This window comes from Arachis duranensis, chromosome 8 (genome assembly GCF_000817695.3).
Source record: "Arachis duranensis cultivar V14167 chromosome 8, aradu.V14167.gnm2.J7QH, whole genome shotgun sequence".
NCBI lineage: Eukaryota > Viridiplantae > Streptophyta > Magnoliopsida > Fabales > Fabaceae > Arachis > Arachis duranensis.
This window is the reverse complement of record NC_029779.3, coordinates 41,078,601-41,093,077: the sequence shown is the minus strand read 5'-3', so window position 1 is coordinate 41,093,077 and position 14,477 is coordinate 41,078,601. Positions and strand designations below refer to the sequence as shown.

The 14,477-nt window shown below is 33.1% G+C and overlaps 1 protein-coding gene and 1 pseudogene across 1 annotated transcript; one reads left to right on the top strand and one right to left on the bottom strand.

Annotated features, from left to right (window-relative positions):
- Positions 1 to 3,655: 3,655 nt before the first annotated feature.
- LOC107462805 (uncharacterized) lies at positions 3,656 to 8,177 on the top strand (annotated as a pseudogene).
- A 4,375-nt stretch (positions 8,178 to 12,552) lies between these two features.
- On the bottom strand, positions 12,553 to 13,546 carry LOC107462845 (germin-like protein subfamily 3 member 4). Its single transcript, XM_016081525.3, has one exon. The coding sequence runs from the start codon at positions 13,495 to 13,497 to the stop codon at positions 12,808 to 12,810; it is 690 nt and encodes a 229-aa protein (XP_015937011.3). The 5' UTR covers positions 13,498 to 13,546; the 3' UTR covers positions 12,553 to 12,807.
- Positions 13,547 to 14,477: the final 931 nt, after the last annotated feature.

The following is a 14,477-nucleotide window of genomic DNA, read 5'->3' as shown; positions in this document are numbered from 1 at the left end:
TTCGTAATATCATGTAATTAATAATTAGTGATTAGTTTTTTTTTTTATTATCAAATTTATCGTTCTCTCATTCATGGTCTTTCATTATGGAAAATTCACAACTGATCTTCTTTCACTTATTCAACGGGTTCTTCTTTGTTTGTGGTATTGATTTGTAAAAAGAAAATGGATCTTTCTAAATTTTCTTGGGCTATAATTATCTTCTAGTGAGAGCACAGTTTTTATGATTGTTTTGACTTGAATTGGAAGCTGTTTTTCCAAGATATTTAGAGATGAAGACTTGTTGTGCATGTTTGTGTTAGATTACTTTTTTCATTAAAATAGATGCTTCTACATCTGAAATTGATATATAAAAATTTCAAGAGAAACACACATTAGATCGAATTAAGTATTTTCCATTAAAGGCGTTGATGTCTTTTTGTGATGTGATCATCCAACTTTCATCTTTTCAGCTATCTTATTGTTTTACAGATTCTTAGCAAATTTGGGTGGTTCGATATCTAGTGATTTGAGAGCGCTCCTCTTGTAAGTATCAGTTTTTGAAAGTATATCAAATATTCTTTTAATTGGTTAAAATAACAAAGAAAAATCTGAAAAAAAAAAATAACTTTAAAAATAAAATGACTAGAATAAAAAATTGACATTTAATTTAAAAGAAAGCCATAAACAATCTTCAATAAATTGAAAAGACTTTGAATTCAAAAACAATGCATAAACATAAAGAAAAATAAAGAAAGCAACAAGTTGGCAAAGAAAGCAAATTTGCAAGAACAAGTAAATTTGCAAAGAAAATGAAATTACAAAGGAATATAAAGAAATTTAAAATACATGGAAGAAACCTTACAGAAAATGAAACTATTAGCAAACTCATAAATTTGTTGGGGATTTGAGAGTGCGAGAGTATTTTCTGAAATAAGATTCTAACCCCTATTTCTTCCAATCTTCATCTATTTATCAGATTCTTTGACCAATCAAATTCAAATATATTTCCCACGTGCATCAATCTTTAAGTAACTGTTCCGTTCTTTGTACGATGTGAATAACTGTCATAAATTTTCTTCACTTATTACTTTTTTTTAATAAGACTTGTCGATCAATCTTACCTCTTTTCTTGATGAATTTCTTTCAACGAGTACTATATCATTTGAAAAATACTTATCAAACCTTGAACTCGATGTCTCAAAATTTGTTTTATTTTTTATTAATAAATTGTCCCTTTAGGATTAACACGTCTTTTCGACATCATTTTAAAAATGAAACGCTTAATCCTATTTAACTTGCCTTTAAATATCATAATTAATTAATTAATTTGCACGAAACCATTTCTCTCAAAAAAATCCAACAATTACGCCCAGGATGGCATGTTCTCCTTCTCCCATTAATTATTGCTTCTCTCTCCGAGCTTCACTTTCTCAAGGAAGTTTTTTTTTTTAAATTTAGAAAAAACAAATTACAAAATAGAAAAAACTCTATTTACCTCTTCTTATTCTTACTTAGCAACATCTTCACAACACTTAACTACGTTAACTTTTCATTTTCAAATTCTTTCATTTCTTCTCTTTTTCATCCGGTAATTGTTTCATTTTCAAACTCATTCTTTTTCTTTACTTTTATCTCTCTATAATCAAAGGACTTCATCTAAAACTCCAAAAACTTTATTAACCAAAGACAAAGTCAAAAAAATCATAACGATACTTTTATACAATCCGACTTAGATATTTTATCTCGAACTGGGGATATCATCACCAAGAATCCAAGTAACACTACCAATGACAAAAAAAAAATTTCCTTTACTATTGAAGAAGGTACTTACTGCTTCATTAGCCCGATACATTCTCCAAAGCAAGCTGAAAAAACTGCTCATCACTTTCTGAGTGTTGAAGGAAACGATCTACTTATCAAACAAGACCTGTTTATAGCACCCTTTATTAACAGTAAAAAATCATTTCGAAACAACCCTATGATCTCCTTTAAAAATGCCAACTTCCTCTCCTAGTATTAAAAGATCAAATCTGTAAAAAGTGAAACTTGAAAATTATAAGGTATTCATGACCTCCTTCGTCTCTTTCATTTTACACCCACCACACATCATTAGATAATTGGTACTGTCTTCTGCTTTTGGAACAGAACTACCAACAACTTTCACCTTCCATGTGGTATAGTTGGCCCTATGCTCTTTGATACCGGACTACCAATAAACAATCTTGTTGCCACGTTTAAAATAAAACCAAGTCGGCAGTACAAAATCATCGAAAAAAGTTCTTATGGTGAATTTATTAAACTCATTATGGAAAAAGAAAACACTCCTGTTATTGATGAGTGTGTATCATTTTTGTATTATTAGTTAAATGTTATTATATTTTGTTCTTCGAGAAGTGTCTCGATGCAAAAATTATTCATCCCCTTAGCTGCCTTAATTCATGAGGGACATAAATTTAATTTGGACAAATTACTCCTTGGCAATCTGTATGATGAATTGGGACAAATGGTCTAAAGTCTTCGAAAAAAAAGTCTCGATCAGTGCAGGAGGTCCCCTTTGGTTCTTCCAGCTTTGGCACAACGCCACCTTCAAAAAATATATGAAACAAGGTGGAATCACAAGCTCCAATAAACAAAACATCGAAAGATTCCGACTAGTCTCACTGCAGTCAAATTTTGAAAATGCACATTCATCAAAGAAACTTTTTTGGAAAGCATTTTTGAAATTTCATTCATGCAAAGCTTTTCGAAATGAGGACCTAAGACTTTCTTCTTTTGCAAATCGAAGGTGTAAACCTTTGTGGTTCCAACATCATCTATTTTCAGATGATGACGTCCATACTTCGAATAATGTAATTTGGTCCAACTTTTTTGTAATTCAATTTTTTTACAGGCATCCCTCAATACACTAAAGAACAATTCAAATTAACCTTTCATGTCCCTCGTTATATGGTCAGACAATTGGATTTTTCACAAGCCATTCTAATTCGTTTTTCAAGAAAACACGGAGCTCTTTGTCATGTTACTCTCAAAATAAAAGATGTTAAAAATTGTCTCAATCTCAACGACAAGAATTGAAGCCATTATTCTCCACTTACCTTCCTTCACAGTAACTTCATTACCAAATCTTTCATCGATTGATGGAATAACTACTATTTTCAATATGATCGTATTTTAGATGATGTTACGAAGAAATCGTATTTGACAGAAGAGATATTATATTCAAAAATACTAAATTAATATATTTTATGTCCATCTTAATAGGAAGGCACGAAGATTCTAACAAAAGATACAACTTATTTTTTTATTATTTTTGTTAATTTTTTACAATTATATTTTTTATTATTATATTTTCTGTCTCCAATTTTTTGAATGAAAAAAATAAGAATAAATTAAATTTTTATAATTTATTTTAATTTATTACCAAATAGAATATAAGAACACAAAATTTTATATCTCTATCTTTTATGTTTTGTTCTCAGTGTCTTATCTTATTTTGTTCTTAGAAATAAATGCAGCTTAATAAACACATAGATGTCACATCAATCTTCTCCGTTTTACATTACAGAAAGACCATATTATAAGTATTTTGAATTAGAAATATTTTTGTATTTTCCAATTCTAAAACAAGTTCAAGAATCTATTTGTCTTTTTTTTTTTTTAAATTAGCCCTATGATGTTTTGATCTTCTGAAAACCGAAAAAAAAAAAGAAAACAAAAATCCTAAATCCCTAATTACCCAAACCCAGAGAGGTCCGCAGTCAGAACCCATCCCAAACAGCAGCCACAGACGGTGCTCTCTGCAGTCTCCATCTGCCTCTCTCAGTCTCGGCTCTCACCTCCCTACCTCGCTCACCGGTCACCGCCGAACACAAAGGCAGCCAACGGAGGTCAGCCCTCTGCCTCGTCCGTACCGCCTGTCTCAGTTTGCCTCCTCTTCCTCCGTCTTGGCTCCTCTGCTCGTGCTTCCTCCACGTTCCTCCCTCGTGGTCTTCTTGCTCCTGCTTCTGCAGTGTGGGTGAGTTCACTGACTTCACTCTTCACTGAGTTGTTTTATATTTTTTCAGTTTTTGTTTTATAATTTCTTTAATACTGAATTTTTCAATTTTCAGTTTTAAATTTTAATGTCGGTTTTGATAATTTGTTTAATTTGATGTAATTAGTTATTATTGATTAGATAATTGGTTCATTGCATGCAAGCTCAGTTTCTGTTCATTGTCATGAATCAATGAAATACAGGTTCAGCTTCTGTGTGTGTGTGTGTTTTTTTTTTTTTTTAAATTGAATCCATTTTGTGGTGCTTTTATTCTCAAGATTAACTGCTAAATGCTTATTAATGTTCAATGCTTATTTCATTTGGATTGTAGTGTGCTTCATGTAATTGGGCAGGATGTTAAACCCTCTAAATCTGCTCTAAAGGATACTTTATTTAATTGGGCAGGATGTTAGTGAAAGCGTGTATATTTCACATTTTAATTTTTTTGATAATTTTAATTTTATATCTTTATTTAAGTGAGACTGGGTCAATCGGTTCAACGATTGATCTGCCAGTTGAACCATAACCGATAGACTGATCGGTTCCATAACCGGTTCAGTTCTAATAACTATGCATTCAATTCCTCACTGCAACCCCATTTCCCCCGAATCCTCTCTTCTGCGTCTTCCTTCACTTATTATTATTACTATTATTAATTAATTATTTCTCACAAAAGGTTCATGTCTGGTTGTTGATTAGGGGTTGGTATTCTCTGTGTTAGCCTTTTATCTTGTCCAGAGAAACTTCTAGATTGTTCTAGAAGGAAGCTGTGGTTCTTGTATGAGTGTGTGGGCATGGATATAGTTGAATCAGTGAGAAAGATTCCTTTGCAAGACCCACCCGAGGAAGATTTCTGTGCTGCTGATTTGACTTGGACCAAGTTTGGCAATGCTGAGCACCATGACGAGGTTGCCCTTATTCCCTATGACCGAGTTGATGCTTTTATAATTGGTGAGTGCTCTAATGTTGAGTGGCCTACTCGCTTCCATATTGAGCGCGGAAGGAAGCGAGCTATTGGTAGCTTGAAGGAGTATAAGGATGATGAGTATCTTGAGTACAGGCTGTAAGTTTCTGAATTAATTTGATTCAAGTTTTGATTTTGTTCCTTTCTTTAATATTATACTGTTTCAGTTACTATGTCTCTCTTAGTCTTTGTCCAAAAATGCTATGTGCACGTAAAAAATAAGCCACCATGTATTGTGTTGTTTAACTTATTTTAATATGTATTTTGTATTTTAATATATATTTTATACTAGTGGTTGATTTGGTGGCTGATATAGGACACATAGATTGTTGTTCTTTGTCTCAGTGCAATCATACATATTTGTGTTCTACTAAATCCCATTTTTTTAACCTCTGAAGGACACTAACCTCTAACATAGCGAAAGGTTAGATGATATTATACACAGCACTTCTTGATTTGCCATGTGATTCCTCTGGCCGGGGAAATTAGTGTCACATTTTTGTAAAATATAGGACTACTAAGTGTCATATAACTTAATACTTCAATCTAAGGGAAGTTTATGGCATGCATTTTATAAAAGCAGAGGTGCTGTGTGTAATCGTAAATCGTGTAGCCTCAGTGGAGGTTGATGTAATTTTACCCTTTATGATTTATTGCTTTCTTCTGGTTGGTCATGTTATGCGTTCGATGTCAAGAAAATAAGTAAGATCAATATGATACTGAAGCTTATCCCGCTTCCAATCTAGAAAAGCTTGATTTTTGCTAAGTTGCAAAATGTTGTTAAAAATGTTGGGAAGATCATTTTCCTGTCGCTGTGTACGTTTGGAATCAACAGTTGATTTGAAAATGAATAGTTCCAAACTTAAGTAGTCATTCCACAAACTGGATTCACATACTGATGATGCCAAGTTGAACCTTCTTCCTTGTGAAGGTACTGGTGCTCATTCGGACCAGAAAATTATGGGGAGGGTGGAGGTATATTACCCAGTCGAAGGTATCGGCTTAATACCAGAAATCGTGCTGCTAGACCTCAATCAATGCGGGGTTGTACTTGTCATTTTGTTGTCAAACGTCTTTATGCACGTCCATACCTAGCACTTATCATATACAACGAAAGGCGCCATATTAACAAGTCTGGTTTTGTTTGCCATGGACCACTTGATAGAGATGAATTCAGCGATATTGTGGCTCGGATGCAAAAGTTAATAGTCTTGCCTCTCAATATGTTCACAAGCTAGGGATGATTATCAAAAGGTCTACCCATGAGCTGGATCTAGATGATCAAGCCAGCATTCGGATGTGGGTTGAACGGAACAAAAAGTCTGTGTTCTTTTATCAAGATACTTCGGAGTCAGACCCTTTTGTTTTGGGGATCCAAACAGAATGGCAGTTGCAACAGATGATTCGTTTCGGTCATTGCAGTGTTGTTGTGGCAGACTCTACCTTTGGCATAAAGAGACTCAAAGTAATTAGTTTTCAATCTTTATTTTGAATTTGCTATATACGAAGGGAAAATAACTATATGTATGGCCTAACTTTGTTATCTTTTCATGCTTGTAGTATCCCTTGTTCACGCTTCTTGTTTTTGATTCAAGGCAACATGCACTTCCTGTCGCATGGGTCATTACACGTAGCTTTTCAAAGCCTGACATGTCAAAGTGGCTGAATGCTTTAATTGATAGAGCTCATAGTGTTGAACCTGGATGGAGAGTTAGCGGCTTTGTGATTGATGATGCTGCGGCTGAAATTGATCTTTTAAGGCAAGAATTATTACTTTGAAAAACCAGTTTAGTTTAAAATTAACTAAATTTTTTCTTATATGTGTTGTCTGCTTTGACAGAGACATATTTTGCTGTCCAGTCCTATTTTCACTGTGGCGCATTCGTAGATCATGGCTAAGGAATATTGTTAAGAAATGCTGTAACATTGAGGTTCAACGGGAGATTTTTAAGCGTCTTGGGGCAATAGTGTATAGTATCTGGGGTGGTGTTAATACATCGCTTGCGTTGGAACAATTTTTGCAGGACTTTGTTGACCAAACTGATTTCATGGAATATTTCAGAGCTTCTTGGTTACCAAAGATTGGTTAGATCTTTCTCTACTCTTGCTTTAAATAAAATCACACATCGCAGATGAAAATGTCTTAAAAAATTTTACTCTCGTTACTGTCTCAGTCAGTCATTGAGTGATTTACTCTAGATTTTTCCTTATGCTTCCTTCTTTTCCGCAGAAATGTGGCTTTCAACAATGAGAAATTTTCCGCTAGCCAGCCAGGAAGCTTCTGGAGCATTAGAAGCATATCATGTTAAACTGAAAGCTAAACTTTTTGATGATTCACATCTTGGAGCACTGCAAAGAGTAGATTGGTTAGTCCACAAGCTAACAACTGAGTTGCATTCGAGCTACTGGCTCGATCGCTTTGCTGATGAGAGTGATTCGTTCCAGAGTGTGAAGGAGGAATACATTGCTTCTACGTCGTGGCACCGAGCACTTCGAATCCCCAACAATGCCGTTACTTTCAATGATAAAGACCGCTTCTTTGCCAAAGTTGTTAGCCAGAAAGAGAGCAAATCGACACGTATAGTGTGGAATCCAGGATCTGAATTTGCATTCTGTGATTGTGCTTGGTCAATGCAAGGTAACCTTTGCAAGCACGTCATAAAAGTAAACATGGTCTTTGAAAACATCAAAGGTTGTCAACCATCCATGTCATTGAAATCATTTGAAGACATTTTGATAGATCTATGGAGAAAACCAGTGGATGGTTCCATTGCATTTGATCTGTCTCTAGCTTGGACGCAGCAGATCCTAGATCAAATCGAAAAACTCGTCGAACTGAATAACTCGCCGGATATTGGCACTGTTGTTAACAAAATGCCTTTGAATTGGGTTTCTAAGAAAGGTCGAACCTACACCGGCAAACCAACGTTGCGTTACACTCTTCCACCGGCTAACAGCAACCCCAAAAGTTTGATTGTATACAAGAGGAGTCGCAAAAGGAAAAGATTATCACAATTAAGATGATCCTGAATTAGCACAAATCGAGTTTATTCAGGAAGTTGCCGAATCGGCTCTTGTACCTGCAAATATCTAGGTTTCTGCTCTGTTGCCTCTTGTTATAGAACAGTTATTGTTACAATTATATGCACATCTTTCGCAGAAACAAAACCGAAGAATGAAAAGCAATTTCAGTGCATATTTTATTGAGTCTACAGAGCTGGGAACAACTTTAATGTGATAGTTAGGATAGAGTAGCGGTTAATTTTACCTCAAAATTTGGAAGCTATTTCTTAACTTTTGATTCATTATTTTTGCCCTCACTCTCATACATTTATTTAAATAAAAAATTTTCTTTTACCATTTTAAATTGAAATAAGAAGATTTACATATTTAAGTATTACATTACATTTTCATTGTCACTTAGTGCAAAAACGGATTTTAAACAGTTTATGTAGGCATAACCAGCAAAAATAAAGCAAATTCAGTATTCGATTTTTGGGCATATTGCCACCAGAAATTGATCATTTTTTTTTCCATTTTTGCAGTTGTTGGCAACGAAAATGGAGCAGAAGAGAGAAGGTAAGTTGGTAGACTAAAGAGAGCAGAATGCAATGTTTCAGGGTTTGAGAGAGTGACAATGAAAGAGGTTACATAAAGACGTTTGCAATGATTTGTGTAGATTTGATGCTGAAGAAGAGTGGCGGAGAAGCAAAAAGGGTTTTAATGTTCTTGGGGCAAATTTCTAAATCATTTTAAGGGAAACACCCAAAAAGCAAATAAATATATAATATATTCAATTTCGTAGTTAACTTATTTTGGAACTAAAATCCAATACCAACTAGATGAATGAAAAACCAAGTTGGGTTGGTCTAGTGGTTAGCTCACTAGTCCGCTTAAGCAAGTATCGGGGGTTCGAATCCCGCCTTGTGCATGCAGCAACCCATTGGCCAGCGGCAAACCCTTAAATGGAGCTCAGTACCGCGGCGGATTAGTCCTTGACCTGTCGGGTTGATCACTCATCCGAAAAGCTTCTGTTAATGGAAAAAGGTAACACTAATGATTATATTTCTAATACTGAATCGAATATCCATAAACTTCCAGTATACATGTATAAATATTCTGTTGGCTCTTTAAATTTGCGGTATGTTTTCCCTTGAAGTTGAAGGCATAATAACAGAATTCAAAGACATGCAAATGTGGTGACACCAAAACAGAGGAACAAAGAAAAGTTTTGAGGCATCCGGAGAGAACTAGAAAACAAGTGAAAGACAAGATTGGGCTAGGCAAAGTAGAATAACGGAATAGGGTCTATCACAACGTCTGGCTTGGTCGGTAGAAGATGCAGAGTTGGAGATGAAAAATACAGGGTCGTATGTTTGTTTAAGCGAAAGATCTTTTTGTAAATATTTTATGAAATAAATGGATAAGATTTACTGTAACTTTATATTACTGCAATGGAACCGAACTCGTCTATCTTGGTACGAAGAATTTTAAGTGTATTAGGTATATTAGTGTTCGAATAATTTTAATCGTTAATCTCAATTATAAAATATATATAATATTAATTAAAATTAACGGATAATATTATTGAAACATCAATATTTTGAATATATCTAAAATTTTTTTATAAAATATTATTATAGATCGAATCTATTACAAATCCAAACTTTATTGTTATCTAAGTCTAATTCATCAGGTCCAATATCAACAAAAATCACTCTCATTAAAAGAACGTGTATACGCGTTTAAAATTCTCAACGTTACTCTTCGCGTTCTAATATAAAAATTTTTCTTCTTTTTCTTCGCCTTCTTCGCACATGCAAGTTTTTCTTCCCTCCTCTTTTTCCACCTTATTCTTTCAAATTCGCACACGCTTCTCTCTTGTTATTGTTATCTCCAACAATAACATTTTGCTAACATATTTATTGGTTCTGATTTTTCTGGAGCCATCATTAAATAATTTCGATTCATTTCTTAATTTATTTCGGTTTATTTGTGTGTTAATTGAGTTTTACTTGATAATGCTGACAAGTATTGACCAAATTTTTTATTCCTTAAGAAATTTCAGTTCATTCCTTAGTTTAATTGAAGTTCATTTAGGTCCAAAATAAATTTAATATATTTTTGTTGATAATTGAGTCTTTTTTTAAAAAAAAGAATGAAATTGTTTATGATCACTTTATTCAATTGTATTAGATTTCATTTCATTCCATTCAATTTGTCTTGAAAAGCCATTCCAACTATTGGGACAAATTATTCATCGACAACACACCTGAACTGCAAATGAACCGAAAATATTATTAAAGCGAAACCATTGTATAATACCAAATGAACCAAACATTTGTCCATTATATAAATTCGAATTCAGAAACATCTGCGTCTAGAATGAACCGAAAATATTATCAAAGTGAAACCACTGTATAATACTAAACAAACCAAACGTTGTCCATTATATAAATTCAAATTCAGAACACTTGCGTCTAGAATGAACCGAGAAATACAATCAAAACGAAACCAATGTACAATACCAAATGAACAGGAAATTGTGTTCATAAACAACTGGATTTAGCGATTGCATTCCATTCATTCCAAACCTTGTCCGCTGATTTGATTCAAAAGAATAATCCAAATCTCTCTCATTCAACTGATTAAAGTTAAATCATTCATTTTTTTGATACGCTATTGAAACGAAAAAGAAATCTAAAATATAAAAACGAAGAAGAATAGGAAGAAGATAAATGCAATGCAAATCGAAGAAAAAAAAGAAGAAGAATACGAAGTTTTATGTTGTAGAAATCATAGCAGAGAAGAACACGAGAGCTTTACATTTAGGAAGAGAAGCTCTATGTTGAGATAAAAGAACGAAGAGAAGGTTTACGTTGATAAAGAGAAACTCTACGTTGAGGAAGAAGCTTTACGTTAATAGGGAGGGGTGGGGGGCGTGATCCAAAAAGCACTTGGTTGACTTGGTTATGAAAATTACTAGAGCATTATTGTTATTATTATTGTAATAAAGGAACTCAAGTAGGGGTGTACACGACTTAGCCTGGACCTAAACATTTTAGAGGGTTAAGTTGGTATGATTTCACCGGGTCTAGGATTAAATAAGGGTCTAAAAAATAGATCCGATCATTATTTAAGGTCGGATTTGAGTTTAAATCGAACCTAGCTTCACCCAGTTTCATATGCATTAGGAATTAAAAAAAGTATATATGTTTTAAATTAATTCAAATATTATGTTATATTATTTATAAGTTTATATATATATATATCAACTTCTTAGTAACAAGTATGTTTTTCTTTGTAAATAAAGACATCATAATTTTTTGACATAAAGTTTATCAACATCCGTATTTCATCGGTCTAGATTCCATTTTAGTAGTATGATTTCACCAGGTTTAAGATCGGATAAAGATTCCAAAAAATAAACTTGATTATTATTTAGGATCAAATCCGAATCAAGTTGAACCTGATTTCACCCGATCTTATATACACCCCTCTCAATCCAAAAAAATATAGCATAAGGTAAAAAATAAAAAAACACTAAAAAGAACAAAACACATTTCGAATTCTTTTATTATTTTCAACATTTTCATCAACTATTGAAATCGATACAAGTATGCTCCTCGTAGCTTTTAATCAATCTACCAATAATTTGTGCAACACTTGAAACTTTGTGTTAAAAGACTCTTTCATTGATGTCAAATCAAATACTCTAAATGAGGAGAAAAAACTCATCCACCACTTTTTACGGCCTTCCTTTCTCATTACTACACTTTTAAAATGATATGTTTAATAGTACATCCGATAGTCCAAAAATGACCTGCATCATGAATCCAAGCACACCATAGCAAGAAAACTAATGAACAATAAATAGTTAGTATATATTTTTAAGAGTAAAGTGACAATTAGATATTTAAAAATGTTGATTTTGGATTAATTTTTTTAAAAAAAATACTAATTAAGTCCTCCAAAATAATAAATAATGGATATATATATTTTTCTGTCAATAAAAAGTGTAATACAAAACGAAACTATCAATGTATTTTATTATTTGTAGTGATGCATGTCTCGGTACTATCACATGAATAGGAAAACGATGTAGTTTTGGATAGTGATTATCTTTTGAATTTTCATATATCATTTATCAACTGTTCTCTATTTATCTACATGACTATCTTTCATAGATAAATATATTAGAGTAACTAACAGTACATATAAGTATTACCGTTAGGTTTTAGTTGATGAATTGATAGAAAGACATCATGTGTCAATCATTTGCTATTTTAAAAGATCAAATTGATACTATTTTAAGGACTAATTCATGCGAAGTCAAAATCTTGAGAGACCTAATTGTTACTTCACTCTACTTTCCTACACAACAAACAGATTTTATCATTATATGTGTTCAATAATACTTCATCTACTTAACTATTCTTAGTATTAACTTTACCTACCAAAACAAATAAAAAAAAAGTTCAATTCGTGGGAACTAATCCGCTCTGAATAGCTTTAGGGAAGCAGTAGCTAGTTATATTTACATAGCTGTTAAAAAAGGGATAAAAAAGGACACAATTTAGGAAGTAAAATTCCTTTCACACTTTAGTCATCAATTGTAAACTACATGTTATTCTTGGCAAGGTCTTGTCTTCAAAATATTAATTGGAAGGATATATAAGTTACACTTGAACCTAGCTATAACAATCTCATTCCCCGGAATAGTACACACAGCATGCTTTCATGAATTAATAGAAAAATTGAAACAAATAAATTGAACTAGATAGTATTTAGTAGGTCATGAAACATCACATACAGCAGCTTGGAGTAGCTAGCTGTAAATGCTTTCTAGTTCCGGCGAGTAGAAGCCGGCAACGTCAGGAACTTCCAACTTAGAAAGCGAAACAATTCTCCTCTTTAGCTTCTCTATTGATTCCAAAGTGTGATCAAAATAAGTAGGGTTAAGGGAAACAAGCCCTGGATTCTGACTATTGAACACAGAGAAAAAAGTAGCATCCTCAAAACCATGACTTAGGGAGAAATGGAACAATCCCTTGGGGAACACGAAAACATCTCCAACTCTTAGATACTTCTGGAAGATCTGATTTTTCGTGTCAATGAATCCGGCAATCAAAGCACCTTTGGAGACGAAGATCATCTCGGTTGCTCTAGGATGGTAATGGAAGTTATCCAGGCCGTCCCTGTCCATGTCAGTTCTGCCAATTGAGAGGCCAAGAGTGTTCAGGCCGGAAAACTCGGCCGCCCCGACAATTTTTATTGATGCTCCGAAAATGTCGGCCGTGCCGGGGTTGCTTAGTCCATCGGTCTTGAAATCTTGAGCAGTTACATTGGCTGGGTTTTTGCAGGGTAAGCCGTTGATGAAAATGGTCTGAGTTTTGGGTGGAACTGCTGGACATGTGTCCTGTAAATTATCACAATCTGAACTGCCAATTTGGAGATTGGTAAGGGCAACAAACATGAACAAAAAGAAAAGGTAATAATAATAAGCAAAAGATTTCATCTTGTATTATTGTATATATTTCTCTCCAATTGTTTACTGTATATTCTTTTTTTTCTTGAGTTCATATTTATACATTTGTTAAGGCATAATAACTATATATGGGTGTTGCATGTTGATGTTTAATTAGCCACTTGCTAATCTGTGTTTCTTGAGGATTTTGCAAAAAGTGCAAGTAATGAGAGTCTTGGATTTTACTTCTGGGTTTGGACTGAAGTGTAATGTAAGAATGCTTTGCTTGAAACTGAAAGCAATTCCAATTCAACATCACGTCCTATAACCAAATTCCAACCGTTATTTTTGAAACTTCAAGGTTGTGTCATGTGAACTTCCATTGATTAGTTACCGATAGCATTGGTAACTAGTACCGGAGTAGAAGTTATTTAAAGAACAATTCTACTACGTTACCAACAGCATTTCTGTCATCTTCTGCTAACTATTATTTATAATTATATTTAATAAAAGTGTCTTTGTGGATGTGTCTAAAAAAAATATCTTTTTTATAATTGTGTGTAATAAAAATATTTTTATAGATGTATTTTCTAAATGTGTCTTTTTATATATGTATTCAAAATACCTAATGTGTCAATACTTCATGTATTACTTTTTTATTTATTGTGTGTAAAAATAATAAAAGTAAAATTAGTTGAGATGATAAGTAATTTATAATTTAATTAATAAGTCTTAGGTTTAAATGTTGAAAATAGTAAAAAATTTATTGTGTCAATAAGATGAAGTATAAGACTCATTTTAAATGGTCAAACTCAAATAAGATATCACGTCAATTTTTTGGCCTAGTTTCTATTTTGGTTGAGAGGTATGTCTATTGTCTAGTAAAGCACACGCAATTAACGTTGACAAAGAGATTAGAACCTTTATACCCACTCCTACAGTATTATATCCATTTGTATTGTGTCAGTACTATAGAAGTTCAATACATAGTCCTGATTTAAAAAAAAAGATAGTAGACGAGGTATCTAGCT

What these genes read in the sequence shown, in the direction of transcription:
- LOC107462845 (XM_016081525.3), bottom strand. Translation starts at nt 13,497, where the DNA reads ATGAAATCTTTTGCTTATTATTATTACCTTTTCTTTTTGTTCATGTTT.